At 38.6% G+C, this 22132-nt stretch overlaps 1 protein-coding gene across 6 annotated transcripts in view; it reads right to left on the bottom strand.

Annotated features, from left to right (window-relative positions):
• Positions 1–22132, bottom strand: part of MAGI2 (membrane associated guanylate kinase, WW and PDZ domain containing 2) — a 1256398-nt gene that overhangs the window by 228710 nt on the left and 1005556 nt on the right. For all 6 annotated transcript variants that reach the window (XM_070506114.1, XM_070506099.1, XM_044769320.2 and 3 more), the window contains exon 10: positions 2731–3369. In XM_070506114.1, coding sequence (XP_070362215.1) covers positions 2731–3369 — 639 coding nt within the window. The remainder of the gene's footprint in view (positions 1–2730; positions 3370–22132) is intronic.

Consider the following 22132-nt stretch of genomic DNA (forward strand, 5'->3'; position numbering starts at 1 on the left):
TAGTCTATCCATATAATGGAATATTACTCAGCAATAAAAAGAAGCAAACCAATCATTCCTGAACCAACATAGGGTAGATTTCAGCAGCATCATGCTAAGTAAGAGACTGCACACTGAATGATTCCATTTATTAAACAATTTCTAGAAAGGCAAAGCTATTCAGAAAGCGTACTGGTGATTGTCTGGGGCGAAAAGAACTGGGGATGATGGATGTTCTAAGGATTATGGTGAGTGTTACATACCTACATCATTTTAGCAAAATGACTGAAGTATATACTTACAATTAGTGAATTTTATGGTATGTAAATTATACCACATTGGGGTGTATTAAAAAATGAAATTCACCCTAATAACCCAGATATTTAGAGCAAGACATATGTATGTATATCATTCCATTTATATCAAACATACTACATATATCATGTATGTGCTAGTTAAGACTACAGAATTTCTGAAAGCATGTATATAGAAAACGTTTGCCTCTTGGAAAAGGACTGAAAATCAAGGACAGGAAAGAGAATTACTTCTCTCTGTATACTTTCTGACACCATTTGCTTAAAAAAGTTAAACCATGTACATTATTATTTTATAAATAAAAAAATCCTTGTAAATAATTAAAAACAAACAACCAACCACAATCCTGTCACAAGGACCCAGGCCTGTGTTAATGCCTCTTCATTTCAGAGGGAGGAGTGCAAATTGTGGAAATTTGAGGAAACACAAGAGGCTTTTGTCTAGAAGTACTTTAAGCATCACGGCGTACTACATGCTGCAATTCCACACTAGCCACAAAATATAAACAAATTCCTCATCCCCAAACACAAAGAAAATGCAAACAAAACTGAATACTTGAGGATTAAATGGGGTGGGGGAGTTGGGGGTAAAAACGAGGAAGAATAGGGTAGTCTGGCTGATAGCAGGCACACAATAAATGTTTTTAGAAAAGGTACAAATTGCAATAATACAAATAAATACATATTATATAATGTGTGATATGCGTTATAAAATAAAACCATAAAATATATATACATAAATAAAACAAATAAACAATTTCAAAATACTTTTTAGTGCTTTGCCATGTCTCTAAAAAAAAGCCATTATATATAAAATGTGTCCAAACTTGTTTCTATGAGTCATACAGTGCATACTGCACACTAATTTTCAGGCACACCTTTTAATATCAAGAACCTGTTACAAAGATTTGATTTTCAATTGCACATTATAAAGATGTGACTATTTGATTGAGCATATTTGTTTTAATCTTAAACAAGCAGTGGGAGAAATTAAAGTATACTGTCAATATTTAATTATCAAGACTCAAGTGCTATTTTCAAGTGCCTTAAGAAGGTTAAATTTAAGCCTTTTGCTATCATATTAATTTCTCTTTTTAATAGAGGAACATAATATTTTGTATAGTGTTGCTCACAAATGCCTAGAATTTGGTGTCCATTTTCATACAAAAATCGACAATATAAATACTTCCTGGAAGGGGAAACACCTGCCGAGAGGGCCAAACAAATCATGAAAGCTGTTTCTTCCAGCTTTGACTGCTTTCATTTGCATTTCAGACTGACAGGGCTTCCGTGCTGCGTGCAGTGCTCTGAACAGGCCGTCACACATGTTTGCCACACACGTGCTCTTCACGCACGAGTTCCTCACAGCACTGCTCCTCCTGACCCAGCCCTGCTGTAGCTTTGGTGCTAACTGAGACTCAACAGACGTTTAATGAGCACCTGTTCTGGGCCATTCAATACAAAGAACACCACCGTCAGGTTATGTAGTAGTATCCCAATAAAACAAAGGAGCCATCTGAGGCTCATGGACTTTCAGTGTCCGGAGTCCGCAAATTGGTGGGTGGAAGACCAGGGCATAGCCTGAGCCCTTGCCTTTATACAGCGTTTTCAAGTACCTCTCTATTGGTGGCCCCTCCTGCCTTTCTCTCCCTAGTTTCATTGATAGTCAGGAGCAAAGTAGCAGAGAAGTGCAGCAGAGAAGGTAGAAGGGAAGAAACACCCAGGGCTCAGGCTCTTACCACGCGCCTCACTGCTCCCGTTTCCACCCTTCCTGTAGAACATCCAGCCCAGAACTTTAGCCCTGACCCTGTTCTGTAACTCACGTCCCATGTCACGGAAGGCACTATGGGTAGTGTTACTGGAGAAGTCCCTGTGGTAGTGGAAGAAGCGTCCTGAGCAATCCTATTCGCAACTCTGAAAAGAGTTTTCTCCAGTGACACAGCGCCCAGTGGCCCTTATGGAGACGACCAAGACTATAGTTTGGCTTGGAAGGGGTTGAACCAGCTTCCACCTGCTAGCCTGGAATCCTAAGCACAACTTAGGACATTGCTTCCATTGGAAAAATCACGTCTCAGTCAAGTCAATGGGAAACCAACTTGAGGTCTCTACAACTGATCCATTAACGAACTTTCGGAATACAACCCATTCATACCTGGGGATTCAATCTTTAACCTCCAAGTTCATAGCAATATAAATTTTTAAGACTGAAAACACTATTATTATCGTGTTTAATATACAATAGGAAAAGATATATTCTCAAAACAAAAAAAAAAATCACAGCTTCCTGGATTCATGGTTTTTCTCTCTTACTATTTTCCCTTTATTTTTTAAAGTACGATTTCATTCAACTCCAGAGAAATTCCGTTTTTACCATGTTATTGTAAACGTCCTACTATTTTACCTGCATATTTTATTGTTGAGCCAGTGTTTACCTTACCTCCTCGATGGATAATCAAAGAAGTCTCGCTTCCAATGGGACAGTCCTTAAGTATATCCACTACTTCTGTATGGCTCAGATTCTGTACATTCTGCTGGTTGATCTCGACAATGAGGTCGCCTTCACACAGGCCAGGGCATCCCTGAATGTCAAGTATTTGTTTCACCCGCTGTCCTGTAGGACTATCGGCAAGGGTAAAGCCGAAGCCCTGGGCACCTTTCACAATGGTTAAGGTCATGAGTTCAGCTTGGGTGGCCCCAGACGAAGCCATAGACACATTGTCGTCATGGACGGGTGGTGCATAAGTGCCATCTAGCTGACCATCAGCTGGCATTGAGTGCAAAGAATGAGGCGGCCGATCTGTTATATCTGGAACCGACTGTGAGGTCCGAGAAATGTACTCCAAATAGGTTTCATAGTTATGTCTTCCATTGACCATCACGGGAGGTGGCCTCTCCATTATTGCAAGGGGTGGCACCATGCTGTTAGCGGGATCTTCAGGATCAAAGGGCAAAGGGTAGCCGCGACACAAAACCAGGTTGACACTCTGACCAATAGGAACAGACTGGAAAAGTTTGACTACGTCTGCATGAGTGTGTCCAAGGACACACACTTCATTAATATAGACAATGACATCGCCTGCAAGAGAAAAAGAAAGAGATTGACAACATGAGGTAAGTTCAGTTAATGTTGACAGAGAGAAATGGAATTATTTATGAGACTAGTGAAAGAGGTGCACTGTTTCTCAGTGAGCAGTGAGAAAATCAATTAGAGTAATATTTAAATTCACTGGAGGTGACTCAAGGTTACAACAGGTCTGCCAACAAATATAATGATCAAATGCTGAAAAAAATGCTATTTGGTTATTCTCGAAGTTCAGAAACAACTTCATACTCAGAGAGAAAGACTCAGAAAGCAAAGGTTAGGAGAAGTACCTCGAAGAAGCATATGTTCTGTTTCTTTTTCATCTTCATTCCCATCTTCAGTGCAAAACAGTTAGTAGAACTTTCAAACTACTGAGAAGCAATGTTGTAAGTTTTGGAAGAGACAGAAAGCCCTGGTATATGATGTTTTTTCGTTTTTGTGGTATCAGTTGTCTGAGTCAACTGCCATTTTTCTTTTTTATGAAAGAGGAAAATATTTTGCCCATTTTTTTCTTTATCTATAGGAAAGTGTAATTGCAAAGGTTCCATGTGTACACACATACAGGTTAAGAGCACAGGATTTGGGATCGGGGATCAGGGTCCATACCCTGGCTCTTCTTCTTAGCAGATATGTGATCCTAGCAAGGGACTGACCTGCTTTGAACCACAGTTCCTCTGTTGCGAGAAGGAAATGAGATAATTCAGGGAAGGTGCTTGGAACAGTGCCTGACTCATGGCGAGTGCTCAACAAATGTGGACCATTATTAACACTATTGATGCTAAAATAGGATGGAAGGGATCTGGGACCCTTACTTTCAAACAGTAAGCTGCCACAGACTCATCCTCTGATCTCAAATAAATTGATATTTCTGTAGATCTTTTGGAAAAAGGCATTTTTCCTCTCTCCCCAATGAATTATCATAGAGTTACAGAAGTCCACTGATTAGAAGTGAATCTGATGATATTAAAAATGCCCTGATTGTAAATTATTCCTCATAAAGTATATTGATAAAAACAGTATTTCCTCCTCAAGATACAGGAAAAGATGTTCATTTGAGACAAATATTTTAAAAGACTTCAATTATATCTGAATAACAATTTTATTTTTGGATAATTGTTCTATCACGGATTGATATTTTTATCCTCAAAACCATACTATTTGAGAATTGAACTTGCAAACTGAGATTGTGCCTGACTATGCTGAGGAGTGTATGAGGGATGAAAAGACATGTCTTCACAAATTGTCAGATGAGTAACTCAACAGACATCAATTTATCAGGATAATTCTGAAATTGGTAGTGTAAATGGCTAGGGATTTCATTCAAGACATCCCTGCCCATCAAGATTGCAAACATCAAAAATGAAAAACAGAGTGGGACTTTCAGAGTTTAGTACGTTTCCAGCTTTTCTTAGGAGTCTGATATAAAATGATTTCTCCATTAAATGCACTTAAAAATAAATAATTCTATGAATAAAACACTCAACATGAATAAAATGCCTTCAACAACATAGACTTGGTTAATACTCACTCTTCCTGAATTCAAGAGAACTTCTTGAAAGTGTTAAAGACATAGCGAAAGGAACACTTTCTGGGATTCAGCTTAGGTTAGAGTCTAGAAAATGTCAAAGACCACGTGATGGGTCAGATGGAACTTCACTCTTCAATTACGTCTAAGAGAGAGGGTGCTGGTGTCACGGCTGGGACAGTGGACCAGGGCTCAGGACTAAATTCAGATGGGCATCCCCTCCCTGCTACTAGGATTCCTCATTAGACTGGGGCAGCTGGGGATGCTTTGGCATCATTTTCATCTGGTTCTGGTCATCCCAGAGAAGTCTCTGATCCAGACAAACTTTTTTCTTCTCTTGCCTCTTCTATTTTCAAAGTGATCATCATGTATTTTACACATTAAAAAGTTGAAAGGGGGGCTGGCCTAGTGGTGGAGTGGTTAGGTTTGCACACTTTGCTTTGGTGGCCCAGGGTTCACAGGTTTGGATCCCAGGCATTGACCTACACACCACTCATCAAGCCATGTGGTGGCAACCCATATACAAAGTAGAGGAGAATTGGTACAGATGTTAGCTCTGGGACTATCTTCCTTCTAGCAAAAAGAGAGACTGGCAACCGATGTTAGCTCAGGGCCAATCTCCCTCACACACACACACACACACACACACACACACACACACACACACACAAATTGAACGAATAATAAATACCCGTGTACCACCTTCCAGCTTAACGTTTACAACATTGCCCACAATACTTGAAACCCCCTGGGTACCACCCCTCTCCCACTTGCATTCTGTTACTGCCCTTTCCAAAGGTAATCGTTGTCCTCCATTTGAGGTTTGTTATTCACATGTACTTAATATTTTTATGAAATATCCAGGTACCCGTAAACAATAATATCCCTAAAAGGATGTTTTTGCATATTTTAAACCTTTTGTAAATGGTATCACGTTAATCTTCTGTAATTTCCCTCAAAATGTATTTGTGGTATTTATTTGACACCTGTACCTCTAATTCATTAATTTTCATTGCAATATAGTATCTATTGGATGATGACATCACTATTTATTAATATTTATTCATTCTTCTGTTAATAGACACTGGGGTTCTTTTGAATTTTTGGCTATTGAAGATAACTCCGCAAAACAAAGAAAACTAAGACACACACACACATAAAGCCAATGGAGAAAACTCTTAAAATGGCTGCATTTTATTGAACACAAACTACACTTCAGTAAAGTTGATTTTAAAAGTAAAAAAGGAAAAAAGAAGATAACTCTGCTATGAACCTCTTTTCATGGCCCGTGGGCACCTATGGAAGAGTTTTTCTGAGGTATCTTGGTATAGAATTGCTAGGCACAGGCCACGTGTACCTTCAACTTTGTTAGATAATGGCAAATGGCTGACGAAATAGGTCAAATCAGTTTACGCTCCCATCAGTAGTTTATCAGAATTTTCATTGCTCCCCATCTGACACAACACTCGGCATTCTCAGACTTTTAATTTTTGCTAATCTAACGGGTGTGATCATGGTTTCAATTTGCATTTCCCAGATTGCTAGTGAGGGTGAGCATCTTTTCATATGTTTATTGGCCATTTGGGTTTCCTCTTCAGTACATCTCATTTCTCCATTTTTCGCTATTTGGTTAGTCTTTTTTAAAAAAAATTTTAACACACTGACTATTTTTCTGCCCACCTCCATTTTCTCGATCCAATGTTCTCTGTAGGTTTGGGAGGCTGCACGGTACATAGACAATACACGGGTTGGGGAGTCCAAAGACGCTGCTTTGATTTCCAGCGCCATCACTTCCTAGCTGTGTGACTTTCAAAACTCACTTAAATCCTTTGTGACTCAGATTCTTCAGAAGTAATGAGGAACAGTAATAACGGTAACTTACTGATCCATGGGAAATAACAAATGAGATCACACAGGTGAAAGGGTTTGTAAGCTGTAAATTGTTATGCAAAAAAAAAAAAAATGATTGCTATTTCAGTAATTATTATCTGTCCTTAGTTATATTCTAAAACCAGGACCATTCTGCTAAGAGAGTCCCACCATAGTCATAATCAAGGATGAGTACCGGTTTCTAAGTGGGCAAGTAATAGGCACGAACTTACCAAATGCCACTTTCTTCTAAGGCTCTCCCTAACTTTAATCACTGTTAACAAACCTCCAGCCCCCAAGCATGCTATATTCTTCCCTCTGCTCTGCCAGAAATTCATAAGAGAAGAGAACTAAGGCTTATATTCAAAGCTCTCAAGGTCCCCTGCCAGGTCTAAAGGGTAGTTATTTGAATTATAGTGATTAAAGCTATCTATTTTTGAGTTTTAATGTGATCTTGCCATTAGAAACAAAATGAGAACTATTTGTGGTTCTCAGTAAGACTGCTTTTTAAAATTTATGGATATTTTCCACGCAGAGCAGTTTTTCAAGTCATCAAACAAGCGAGTGATAAAGGATCCTGCAACAATATCTTTATGGAGCTACACAGAAGATTTCTGAATGCAAAAGATGAGTAGTCAGTTATCACAGGATAAAATTATCTAATAACTTGACAGTACTCAATTGCCCACTTTAAAAAAATATAGAGATGCCTAGACATCGTGTCATGCTGAAATTGTTGTAGATGGAGATATAAGCAAACATTTGCTTGTTCAGATAGAACTGATTGGGTAGGATATTTATAGACTGCACCGTATGAATGTCATTTACATGTTGTGAAATGAAAATACGAGCCACCTGGTATATGCTATGCGATGGTGCCACGCCAAGTCCTGGGACAGACTGGGCTTGCGAGCACAGAGAAGGACATCATTAGGAAAATTGGCTCTAGCTCCAACCCCATTGGCCTACTTAAGAGGGAGAATTGGAAAAGAGTCACTTGATCTCTCCATCTCTCCATTTTTTCTTTTATAAAATGAGAATTAAAATATCTCCATTTCCTCTTTCACAGGGCTACTGCGAGAATGAGATCATGTGTGTGAAAACACTTTTAATTTTACCAAAGAAAGATTCTCCATAAAAATAAGATGATGCATTTCTTTTGAAAGCTAAGCACACGTTTTCATTGCCATATTACCTGCAAGGTTACCTTGTTTCCTATGTGGCCATTCACTTCAGGCCATCTTGAGGCCAGATGGTTTTAGGGCTACTGATCCTAGGCCTGTTGGTCAAATTTGGTGTGACTGAGCTTGGGGTCCCCATAGGGACTGGTCTCATAGTGACCTGATTCCCAATTATGGGATTTCAAAGTCAAGTGAAGGAGAGCGAGGCTGATGAAGCAAGAGATTTAAAATTGCTGGCTTGAATGAGAAAATATTCTAAGATCATTGGTTTCTTTCTTAGTCATGGAAATCAAAACACAATCTTGGATACCTTTTGGGTACTTCATCATTTTGGCTAAAATAGGGCATTCTCTGTAAAGCACTGTCTAAAGTGGAGTTATTCTTATACCTCTTTCCTCAGCACCCACATTCTTTGAGTCACTGTGGCCTGCAGAAGCTTCCTTTTCAGCCTCTCTCACTTACCACTTGCTGTCTGCCTTCCTTAACCACCACTTTGGACCAGACTAGAATAATTTACTTCCCGCTCCATTCTCACCCTATAGTCTCCTTACTAAGTTCCAACTACTAGACCTCTGCTTCCCAGAAGGTTCTCTAGACCTTCTGCTTAATACACTTTACTAACAGTTTTTCCAACTTATTTTTGTCTCCACCACCCAGTAAGTTACCATTCTTGTGAAGCCGATATCTTTACTGTTCACAAGTGACAACTTGCCACTTGCCTTTTAGTTGAATTCTGCTATTCTTGACCCTCAAGGGCACTTCCTTTCTACGTACCACATCCCAACTAATTCATTTCTTCCCTCACCTCTTCAAAGATATCGTTCATCATTCCCACTCAGATTGCTCCTGTCTCATGTTTGCGACTACGAATTCATCCCAGACTTTATACCTTTGTGGGAGTTTTGTACACAAAAGATATAGAGTACCATTACTGTGTTGGGAACTCTTTAGGTTTTTAGGATAAATGCTCCTTGAATAAGGGATAGAAAGATTTAGTCGGAGGAAAACTGGAATAGGTTTCACAGCTAAATTTACTGCTGTTAGTGTTTCTGACTTCTTTTTTTTGCCAAGTCATATAGATTTTTGCTAAAAGAAAAAAATTCTCACTGACTACTCCCATCCCATCAATTCCATGCATTCTACATTGAAAAATTACTATTTGTTGAGATTCCTCTCCAGCTAATAGGGTTTGCTGACCTCTCTTTTCTGAAGCTTGTGTTTTTTATAATAATATATATATACAATTTTACTATAACAGGCAATTGTATTATAATATTGAAGATTCATTTTCACTCTATTCCACAGCCGCCACAAACATAATAAATTTTGACATGTACTTTTGGGGGGGGGGTGCTACTCATCGCTTCAATTAAATTGAAAATAACTGCTCTTGATGAAATTTATTCTCCAAAGTGAAGTATTGTGGAATGTCGAATAGATGAACGGAATTGAGGCTGCGTCTCTGTGGGCTGCTCTTTGAGCAAGTCATTTAACATCAGCTTCCTCATCTATAAAACGGAGATAATAACAGCTGTTCTACCTACCTTATGGGAAAGAGATGTTGGCAAGAATGTTCTGTGAATGGTACGGCACTATGGTGATGTTACATATATAAATACATAGGTTAAAATTTTTAACAAATGACTGATAATGATTGGAAAGCAAAAATGTCCCAAGATGAAATAGAATACATCGTTCAAATTTTAAAAAAGAAACTGCTGAATTTTATTACATTATTTGGCAGTCTGCTTGCAGAAATTTGAAAGGACAGATATGTTCATCCTTGTAACTCAATACACTGTTTCCCAACAAGGACGGCTGGGGCCTCATGAAAGCATCCTTGAACTCCTCGTTCCCTTCTGGAATATAAATACACTGTGGTTAGAGTGGAGGGATCACATGGACAAAAGCACGCCCAGCCTGTATGGCCACGGCGGTAGGGGTGGTGGGTAGAACTGAGAACATCCACACATGTGGATCTTGGCATATTCTCAGCTGTGTCACCAAGCGAGAAAGGTCCAGAGACAAACACCCAAGGAAATTAGTGGGCCCTTGTCTTATTTTCTCAGGTTCCTTGATGAATCTACAGGTTCTATGTCTCTGATTGCCCCAAAGCTTTTCCTTATACCTAAACTGAATTTCTTTTACTAAAAAGCAAGTCTGTTTCCTCGATTTCTGTCTTCATAAAAGTGGAAGCATCATTTTTGGGGAACAATTTAAGGCAGTTTCTAAAATTTCCAAACAGTCTCTTTAGAGTGAAAATTATAAAAACAGCCCTCAATTGGAGGAGGTTTTACTTTGGAGGTTCTGGACCTTACCATGATCCTATTGACTTTAACCTCTGTCTCACAGATAGCATTACTGCAGATATCCATCAAATGACGCAGCAATGCAAAAACAAATGTGACCTGGTGCAGATGCCTAATTAAAAGCTTGGTTCAAAAACAATTTTTATGCTTAATCAGCATGCATCCAACAATTACTCCCGGCAGATGTGAATTAGTCCGATGATCTATCTACATTTCCTTTGTGTTCAGCATTGAGTGATAAGATATATTTAAATGCTTGCATTTTACTATGTTGGAAAGGAAAAAGAAAATACATTCTAAGAGAATCTAAAGGCACTGATTATTTGCTGCTCTGGCAAAGAAGAAACAACACTTCAGATTAAAACTATAAGTAAAGTTGCAAAAAGAAAAGACAAAAGACTGATTCTTGCAAAGTTCCTCAGAGCGGAGGCTTTCTAAATAGCTTGCTCACTTTAGGAAGTGGATAGCATAAAACTGTCAGTGAATCTGTTGTTTCTCTAAAACAATGTAATGAATTTCAAACCAAAAAAAAAAAGAGAGAAATATATTATCAGAGGGACCCTATAAAGTAGGTTCCTGCATTTAAAGAGAACTCATGATTTCACTAGAAGAAAATAAAAATAAAAGCATTTTTAAATAATATCTTAAAACCCTTGGTGGGACATGAAAGTTTATAAGAACAAGACAAAACTGTATTGTAGAGTTCCCCTATCCTCTCCTGTGTGTTAGGGACACACATGAGGGCAGATGCATCAGAGACATATGCTCAACCACACACAGCCCCCCATGAACTCAAGCCATAGGAGTACCTTGTAGAAAAGAGTCATCATTTCACCTGGACATTAAGCAAGGTGCATGCTTACTTTCAAACAGTATTAACTGTATTCCTGAACAAGCATGGTTCTTTTTCACATAAATGGTTCCGAGGGGCCAGCATGGCATGACCTCTCACCATCTTCTGACTTTACTCCAACACAGTGTGTCAAGTGGCTATAAAACCTCCAGTGAAATGATGGGGGACAGCTGGCTAGGGTGGAGCTGGGAACTGTCCACAGACACGCGATCCAACAGTTTATTCCACTCTACCTGCAACTGTCAATTGCCTGGCATTCTGACTGAGCAAGGAGAGAGAGAGAGAGAAGAGAGAGAGAAAGATGAGAAAGATTGTTGCATCCATTTCATTTCCGAATGCAGCTTCCTGTCAAACAGTTGAAAATGTTTGTGACTATGTGTGTGTGTGTTTGTTCCCTGACCTACGCGCCTACACACACTTTTAAGACAGGTAGAATCAGTGTTTGTAGTCAGGGGAAGGTACCATTTAGTTTTTGATGCTGTGAAATCGATACAGAAGAGCAGAAAAAGAACCCTCCTGTTTCAAGACTCCAGATGACGTTCCTTAAAATTGTTTCCTTGAATTGCTTTAAAAAAAAAATAGACTATTTGCTCCAATGTGAGCTGGGTGCTGGTCTTGAGTGTCCACACTGGCGGTGGGGTTGTCTCTTGTTGGGGTTGTTTGGCCAAGGAACCTCTCACCCCTAGCTCTCTATCACCCTATGTGGTATTTCTGGATAGTGTTCTGGCTTGTGCTTCCATTGTAAGCTGATCAACAAACCTTCACGGGTGGTGTAACATGTTAGATTATGTTGATCTACTCCTTTACTCTCTTCATGTGAAAAATTACAGAGCTCCTGCTGCCTCCCTGAAATGAGGACAGCCAGAATATTCTTCCCATATGGATTTTGAACCTGTGCAGCAGTAAGTCGCTGAGCTTCATAAAATGACTGACAGAAAGAACAAATGTGCCGTGCTAAGAATGCGACTGTGCATTGCATCCACACTGGTCCAAGGTTTGACGCGAGAGCCCTTCTAACTTGTTAAGAGGGAAACAGACTTGGCAGATGCGAATCTTCATTGACAGACTTTGATGGTTCAAACTTGGACGCTTTTATTTCCAATTTCAGTTTCTGAGAGAGCAATATTTTATACAAGTATCAAGAAGTCAGTCTGCTCATTGGGCCATAGACACCAAAGATTGCCAATTATAAATCTCTCAAACACATGGCAGAGGGGAAGGAAAAATTCTATCTTGGCTGCACTGAAATTTTGGAATCCAGAGAAAGATATTGTCTCTTTGATTTACGTGGAGAGAAATGGAAATCAATATGGTGCCTCATAATATCAGACATTCAGGACTTCCTCCATGGGGTCTACACCTCACCATTACCCTCTCTATGCTAGACACTGTACACAGATTCTTTGGGGACTGGATAATGCCAGGAGTCTAGGAGGTTCATATAGCAATTTCCCTGCAGATAACGGGAGGTATCTGTCCTCAGATACAACAGACAAATGGCACAGAGAAAAACAGTCTAACCCCCTGCTGGTCCCAATGTTACAATTATCACACCATACTGAGGCTGATTGGAATAAGTTAGCAGAGAACCATCATCAAAGATTTTAAGTTGTCCCCTCCCTCTACTGCCACTATTGAGCATATACCTACACGAATGTACAGTCCATGGAAATAGGTCCACATGTTTATATGCTAATTTGCTCATTTAAAGGTTATAATACACTTTATATTCCAGCCAAATATAGTTAATGACAGAGTCAGAAATAGTAAAAATGTTGTTTTTTAAACCTAAATCTAGTAATAATTGTATAATTATAGTATTAGCTTTATTTCAAGTTTCTGCAAACCATAGTAAAATGCAAGAATCATAACCATACAGTGCCAGATTAATCAATTGAGAGTGAATGTTTTACATAGTCTCCTGATTTTTTTGGTCTAGATAATGCAAAACTGTCCATCAAATCCTTCCTACTGAATAAACACAGCATTGGAGGTCGCAGAGGAGCAGTGACTAACTTGGCTAATAATAGCAACAGCTACTATACATGTGCTAAGAATGATAAAACTGTATGCCAAGAACTCTGCCAAGCCCTTTAGAGATTTAATCTTATCTAATCCTTGAAATAACCTGATGGCGAATAGACTTGTCCCCATTTTACAGACGTGATCGCGGCTGGAGAAGCCAAGTCCCACAGCTACATAGTGGCAGAGCTGCCTCATCTCTGCTGTGTTTGGGGCGACATTCAGGCTTGCCTTCTTACTATATGGATGTTTGGTTACATAACTTTGTGAAATTTATATATTTATTTGGCACTTCTTAAGACACAGACTATAGTTAATCACGGGAAATTTTGTTTACTAATTTCACATTTTTGGCTGCCTGAATTGAATAGATATTTTGGCATAATGAGAACATAATACTTTATCAAGACAGAACCATCTTGTTTTTATTCACACGTTGTAGCCCACACGAAGAAATGTCCCAGTGACAGAATTACCTGTATTTGAATGGGCTTGTCTGCCTGCCCAAGGGCTAAAGGAAGCAAACCAAAAGAAAAGAAGGACAAAATGCCACGCTACCAAAGAGAACTGCTGGGAGACAACATTGAGGTCACAACCATCTAATATAAGTCCAACAGAGAAAAGAAAGAAAATTAATTTAAGGTATTTTATGAGATGCTTAAGCTTTGAAAATCTGGCTTTCATGAAGTGTAACGAGCAGAAGAACTGTTAGGATCAGGACTGTGTATCCCAATTAACTGAAATCAGAGTGGATAATTTTAAGGGACCCAAGTATGGAAGGGGCAATTAGCTCATTAGCTAACTGTAAAGGAATCATGTGCAGAACGTATGAAATAGCTATATAATACTTTTTTTAATACACTGTATTTCCAATTATAGTTGCACAGACATGCCAACTTTTCTACATAAACAGTAATCAATGATGTGATTGTCACCTATTTCCATTTTGAATTCCACTCATGAAACTGGCACAGAGAAGGCATAACGTCACACTTCACATTCCTAATTACCAGCCTATGGAAGCAAGAGATCTAAGGATTTAGTCCATGAATAAAATAAAAATACAGTCAGCAGATCATAAATATTTATAACTACATAAGAAGTTTGATAGTCAATCTTTCAATAATTCCTTCAGCATAAAATACTTGAGGTAGGATTTTGGAAAGAATATTAATTAAAATTCAGACTTAGCTCTGAAAGGATAGGAAATCGGAACTACATCAAATATTTTCTGCTATGAAATATCTTTATCTAATTTTCTTCTTAGTTTCATTTTTCCCTATGGGTTTGATTGCAGGTTCTTAAATTTATTCACCTACTAAACATGCAATTATCATTTTAAATATGACAAGCCATCTACATGCTTCGTGGAGAAAGATTAGAGATAAGAGGCAGAATTTTGTGGGTTCTTTTGCAAAGGTAAAGCGAACACTAAAATAAATTTCATATCTATTTCACGTAATTATTTTTCTTTGTTCAGCCAAAATTTTCTCATAGATTCTTTACTAACTTTTTAAAATCAGAAATGCACTAACACTATTTTTAACAATGACTTTACTAATTGTGGTTGATTGAATCAATACATGCAAAAAGATAATTGTAGTTATGACATATCTTGTATATTCTATGTATGTGAAATATACAAGGACAGCGCTATTTTCAATATCTTACAAACTAGAAAGACATTTAAAATGCTAACCTTGTTATCTGTGAAAATGGTCACACCATTGGGCTGTGTGAAAATTCATGGTAGGAGAGAGGAAGGTAACTAATGATTCGTGCTGGACAAATTCTAGTGGAAAAGGGGGGATCACTTAGAAACACGGAAGTGAGGAGCTAGAGATACAAATTCTGGAGTCATGAGTACAGAGACCTAGGTCCTAAGCTTTCACTCCCAGATTTCTCTTTTTATTTCTCCATGGATTTTGTATTTAAAATGATTTTTCAACCTCAACTTCTTTCTTAAGTAGTAATTAATTAGTTCTTCTATTTTCATTAACTTCACTATTAATCAGAGTTTTTAGTCAGCATGAATCAACCAGTGTGAACCACTTAAGGCTGATGTGTTTTTGGTCATAATACAATAATTTTGATGTTTTACTCTCCAATCAGTAAACATTTATGGAGTTCCTACCATGTGGTCTGGGAAGGACCAGCACATATAAAGATGAGTAAGAAATAGTCCCAACCCTAAAATACTACAAACTATAACCGAAACTAGCAAAGAAAACTAGCATATATTTATTATGGATAAATGCATGATTCCTTTTCAGTATTTCGGTGAAATATTAAAAATAACTGGTGCTCACAATAGTACCAAACAAGACAAAATAAAAAACAGAAAAGGTTTATCTCTTCTCTTTGGAGTAACATAGAAAACAGCTCTCCTTATTTCTTATTTTTCTAGTGGGCATCCAGTATAGCAACAACACAGAGTGAGGGCTCAAGAACATCTGTTGAATGCAAAAATGAGTAGCCGTGCAAAATTTTAAGAAAGTATCAACTATCCAAAGAAGAGCTGTCCAAAGGCGCAGCAAGTTTTGGGAAATGGTGTTAACCAGGGAGGGGTACTCCCAGGGAAGAGAGGCCAATGAAGGAGAAAGTGAGATCATAGAGGAGAGCCATAATTGTAGGATCCAGAGACGATGGCATTTGAAGAGGGGCTGCTCATCTGTTTCCAATGTGGCAAGAAGAGAACATTGGGTTGAAGAGTGGCCATTGATTTCACCAAGTGGGTGAGCTCTGAAGACATTTCTCAGTTTAGTTTCCATAGGCTGTTGAGGACACACATAACACAGTAGGAAACTGCAGGGGGAGAACGCAGTGAGAAAATGGATGCAGTGATTGTCTACCCACTACATATAAAAAGTCTGGTAGGGAAAGGCAGGAAATAAATAGGAAAGTAACTAAAATGAGTGGGAGGAGAGAGAAGAGGAGGAAAAAGTGGAAAGGAGAAACTTAAGATATTGGATAAGGATCAAAGGAAGTGGATTAGGAAATTTACCTAAAATTTTATCTTTAGAATGAAGGACAACTTTTTTTTTTCCTGACTCTGGAGGGGAACACAAAAGTATGGTAGGAGTAATAATAAAATTTTATCTTCATCGTGATTTATGAGGAAACTCAATTCATTTTATCTGCCAAGTAGGATGACAGATGGTTATCTTGAGGACTAGGGCAGTGATGGGAAATTATGGCAAAAAAAATCTTGCATTTAAAGATTTCTCAGTGTTCCATCCTATCATACAGAGCACCAGTAATTAGCTGGTGATTTCATGGCACTACTGTTCCTCAAAGCCAGGTTTCGGGATAGGAGTAAAACAGTGTCTAGTGAATTGAGGTTGTCTGCCCTAGGAATTGAGATAAGAATAAGTTGATCATTCAAATATTTCAATAATTGCCCAAACTTCTCACCTTGAGTTTTTAGATCTGGTTCTATATAGTTTTAACAAACTCTTTGAAGGAATATAAATTAAAGATGAGATTACTACTCAAAGATGAGGAAGACTGTTTTCTCATCTAAGTAGACTGTCATGGTTAGTTTGATGTTTCAGCTTGGCTAAGCTATCTACTCAGTTATTCAATTAGATACTAATCTTGGGTTGTTGTGAGGGTATTTTGTGGATGTGGTTTACACCTACAATCAGTTGACTGTCAGTAAAGGAGATTATCCTCCATAATGTGGGTGGGCCTTGTCCAATCAGTTGAAAGGCCTTTAGAGCAAACCTGAGGGTTCCCTGAGGAAGAAGACATTCTGCCTCAAGACTGGGGCATCAGCTCCTGCCCAGGAGTTTCCAGTCTTTCCCATGGGTTTTGAATTTGTCAGGTCCCACAGTTTTCATAAACCAATTCCTACTGATTCTGTTTCTCTGGAGAATACTGACTGATAGAGAGACCAAAGCTCAAACTTTACTGAAAGAGTAGTTCTGATCTCTTATTTCTGGCACTACACAGTGTTATCTGTTGAAACTCATTTCTTAAACTTACTGAAGGAAAATGACGATTGGGGTGGTGCTCAGTGACTGGGGCGGGGAATGTGACAGGGGAGGTGCTTCCACACTACTTGATTTTACTAGTTAATTTTCAGTCCTTTACTTATTTAATACAGTGTAAACCTTGTATAAAAATCACATTCTTTGGATTCACCAAAATTCTTCAGTCCTGGATACATATCTCCCACTGACTCAAATTGTGACATCAGACCCCTCGGTTAAACACATAGAGATAGAGTTTACGTCTGAATAATGGACATTAGGTATACTGTAGTCTAAAAACATTCACCTAGGGGATGGTTTAAGCCATCCCAAGTAGAGAAAATGGTACGTCTAAGTCCTACTGCTATGTAGGTAAGTTGTGACACACCAGGCTGTATACTCTGTGTGTACGTGTGTGTATTCACATCCAAATTCTCTTGCTCTCTCTCACTGTCTTAGTCACAATTAATTTATTCATCTGTTATATATTACACATTTATCACATGATGGCACTGAGGCGTTGACTTAATGTTGGGTTAAGCACCCGGTTATCTTTAGGTGAAAGGTGGAAAATAATTATTCTGTAAAACTCAAGCTAGTTCACAATTCTATAAAAGAACTTCCTAGCTATTCTTTCTCATGTAATCTGGAAGGTACTGCTATTATGAAATTTAAAATGCCCTTTCAGAAAAATATGAAATTGAAAGTCATTCATTACAGAAATGAAATGCTAATGAGAACATTTAAAGACAGTAGTCAGGCAATTCAGCCACCGGGCACTTCATAATTTATGGGTATATTTTATTTATTCAGGTTAATAAAGGATGTGTTTGACATATTATCAGACTGACCTTGTTTCTTGGCAAATACTTTCTTAGAGTCTCTAGAGCTAACTCCATTGCCAGCCATTCTTTTCAAGGACAGAATGCTATTATTCTCTTGGAAACAATTAACAGACTGTCGTACAGAATAACACGTACTTTGTCCTGAAATTCTTTATTGAAGAAAGCCCCGAAAACAAAGTGGTTTCAAACTTTGACTCTCGAGGCCCTTAATTTCTGAGAACTTTTTCTCTGTACTTAAATCTTAGAATGTTCAAATATTATGAAAACACATTGAATTCGGAAGATTAAAAGGAGATTCAGGGCATATCCTGAGTGAAAGTTGGGATTCAGCCTACCCTTCAATATTTCCATTGATATCTACTTTGCTGGACAAGGAGTTCTGATACTCAGTTTAACATGGGACAAGTCAAGTCATCATAAAAGTGAATTTTTGTTTAATATTTGAGATTTATTAAAGTTGAAAATCAAACAGAAGCATTGTGGATTTTCCTTTATTTTTCATCAATGAGGCTTGAAAGCAACAGGACTTTCTAGCTAAACATCCTAATTGATCCAGATTTTTATTTCAGAATACGATTGCATTTAGGCTACAAAATCTTGCTAAAAGAATTATTATAAAATGAATTTATTAACTACCTAATCAAGCACAGAGCTGAATTAGGAGTTGCGTACAGGAAATTATATATCCACAAAGTTCCTCTTTTCTACAGTTTGTCATCTGAGACAGCGGTCAGCAAACTTCTTCCATAAAAGGCCAGATAGTCAATATTTTTGGCTTTATATGCTACGTGGTCTCTAGCAACTACTCAGTTCTGCCATTGTAGCACAAAAGCAGTCATAGATAATTTGTAGATGAATGAGTTCCGCTGTTTCAATAAAACTTTATTTACAAAAACAGGCTATGGGCCATATCTGCCCATGGCATTGCTTCATTGATCTTTGGAAAGAATTTGGCAGAGGGGCCAGCCCCACAGCCTGGTGGTTAAGTTCAGTGTGCTCCGTGTTGGCGGCCTGGGTTTGCTTCCCTGGCGATGGCCTACACCACTCATCAGCGGCCATGCTGTGATGGTGACCCACATACAAAATAGAGGAAAATTAGCATGGATATTAGCTCAGGGTAAATCTTCCTCAGAAACAAGCAAACGAAAAAGAATTTGACATGGACTCCAAGTGGTATCAGAACCAGGACAGGGGAAATTAAAGTAAGAGAGCATCAACTACTAAATGAATTTAATTCTCCAACACACTGATTATATTCTAAAGCTGTCCTCATACCATCAATAGTACTTATGCACTTTATAGTTCATATAATACTTTCCCTCATACCATCTCTTATCAGGAAGATTATGTGTATTTTATAGAGTAGATGAAGTGATTGTTGCTCAAAGCAGTTAAATGGTACTAGATTCGTATCTTCTGATTCCAAGTATTCCAAGTTTATTCTCTTGAAAGAATTCACAGTAAAAATCTTTTAAAACACGAGAGTGAACAGGAGAAATCCTGGAACGTGAATGCCAGGCAAACGGCCTATTCTTAAAAAGGAGAAAATGTTTCCAGAAACCACAAACAGGCAAGTAAGACTTGTAACTCTTTTAGAACAGATTATTAGAAAAATTGTTCGTGAGCACTTTGAAAAGTAATGGATAATAACTAGAAGCCAGCATGAGCTGACTAAAAATTAATCATTCTCGGTCAATCTTATTTCCTCTATGATATAAGGTTATCAGGACAGTTCCACAAACATAGAGCATTGTGAGTTTAGCAAGACATTTAAAAAAAATCCTTGATGGAGGTAAGTTGGAGAAATGGCCTGGAAAATACCCCAGGGTAATTTATAATATTTAAAAAAACTACTTTATTGAGGCATGATTGACATATAAAAAGCTGTATATCTTTAGGGGCTGGCCCAGTGGCACAGTGGTTGAGTTCGCATGCTCCGCTTTGGTGGCCTGGGGTTGCAGGTTCGGATCCTGGGTGTGGACCTAGCACTGCTCATCAAGCCAGTGACAATCTTCCTCAAGCAAAAAGTGGAAGATTGGCAACAGATGTTAGCTCAGGGCCAATCTTCCTCACAAACAAAACAAAGCAAAACAAAACTAAAAGCTGTATATATTTAATGCATACAACTTAATGAGTTTGGAGATAAGTATACAACTGTGAAACCATCACCACATCTATGCCATAAACATATCCATCATTTCCAAAAGTTTTTCTTTATTTTTATGTTCAGAAAATTATTTATTATTATTGTTTTGTGATATAACATTTAACATAAGTTCTACTCTTAGCAAATTTTTAAGTAGACAGTACAGTATTGTTAACTATAGGCTTTATGCTCTACAGTAGATCTCTAGGACTTATTCATCTTGTATAACTGAAACTTTGTATGCTTTGACTAATCCCTCCCGACTTCCTCCTCTCCCCATCCCCTGGCAACCACCATTTATAGTTTTTTGAATAGTAGAACCCACATAAGTTGATAAATGGGTTAATGTCACCATGTCATTGGACTCTAAGTGTGACTGCATTGAATGTGTGTATTTATAAAAATTCTTTAAAAAACATCAATAGGTCACAATTGAATGAATAACAAGAAAGTATGCCCATTAACTACGTAAATTATCACTCTGGCAGAAGCGAATCAGGATTAGAAAGGGTCTTGCGGACAAAACCCAGAAGATAAAATTTAATACGTATAAACATAAAAAGTTGAGTCTAGATTTTAAAAAAATGAAAAGAAATAGAAAAAGTGACATCTGATGACTCCCTGAAGGACGACAGATAAGGGTCACAAGGAAGGAGATTTTGACTCAATTTAAGGAAGAATAGTTAGCAGTTATGGCTCTGCCAAAATGGGAGGAGCCAGCTCACGTAGTAGGACGGGGGGAAGACAATGAGATTCAGAGCTTCAGAGCAGCACCTCTCGAACTTTAATATCCGTACACATCACATGGAGACCTTGTCAAACAGCAATTCCTGATCCAGTCCATCTGCCTTGGGATTTGAGATTCGGTACTTCTAACAAACTCCAGAGATGCCATTGTTGTGGTCCATGACGGTCCACACTTTGCATGACAACGCTTTAAGGAATGGACTTAGGAATCCTCCACACCTGCTTCACCACTTACTGCTCAGTGTCCTTGAAACTTCTTTAATGTTTAATTGAATCTTTGTAACCTATTTACAGGGAGATAATATACCTATATCTCACAGGGCTTTTATGAGGATTAAACAAGATTATATACGTGGGACATAGTGAGCAATTTCCTTCTCCCCTTCACCTCCTCATCATTAGATTTATTTGAGCTGAGCTGGGATGATCACCTTTCAGGAGTTCTGAAACAGATTCCTGTGTTCTGCAGGTCTCTTGTAGACAATATAAACTGAGAAAGCGGAACCTGGCTTTAACTCTAAAGGAGACACATACAAATTTGGTATCCACCACTAATCACCACCTGCCACCCTACCCCATAGAAATTTGTCTTTGTGAAGGGAATATTTCTGGGTTGATAATAGGGCCATGGGCCTTAGACCTAACTAGAGGAGCTATTTCCTTCTCTCCAGAGGAGAGAGCTGCCTCAAGTCACATCCACTACTGCTCCTGCAGCATCGTGGAGTGCTTCCAATTCTCCCAGAACACTGTCCTGGGCGTTGCTACCCTTCACCCTGCCTCAGAGATCATTTTGCTTCCAGCTTAAATTCTCAGCCATCCCAGAAGCCACCTTGAAGCCTGCAAAGTCACCACTTTTTAGCTTGTGTTTGGGACTGCCATTGGGTTTGATGACTCCTTCAGGTGTCCTGTGTGAGGCGAGTCTTATGCTTTTCAGTTTTTAATCTCCCTACCGACCGGAGTTAAGCACGCTCTCTGTCAGTTAATGACAGCTCCTGCCATCGGAGCCAATAGAGCAAGAATTTTCTCTGCATTGTGTCTGTGCTCACTTAAACTACAATGATGGCTTCAATGGGAGAAAACACTCTGGATGTGCGCGCACACACACACACACTATGACAGAACTCTCTCCCTCCTCAGAGGGGTCTGCACAAGGGACCACCGGTCAGGCTCCCTTCTGCTGGCTCCTGCCTTTCAATTTGGGTTCATCAGTTCCAACCCGCCTTCTCTCTCCTTCCTTTCCTCCTTGCAGCTAAGATGCCCCGAGGGTCATTTAATTTAGGATGTAA

This window comes from Equus asinus, chromosome 1, assembly GCF_041296235.1.
Source record: "Equus asinus isolate D_3611 breed Donkey chromosome 1, EquAss-T2T_v2, whole genome shotgun sequence".
NCBI classification, from domain to species: Eukaryota; Metazoa; Chordata; class Mammalia; order Perissodactyla; family Equidae; genus Equus; species Equus asinus.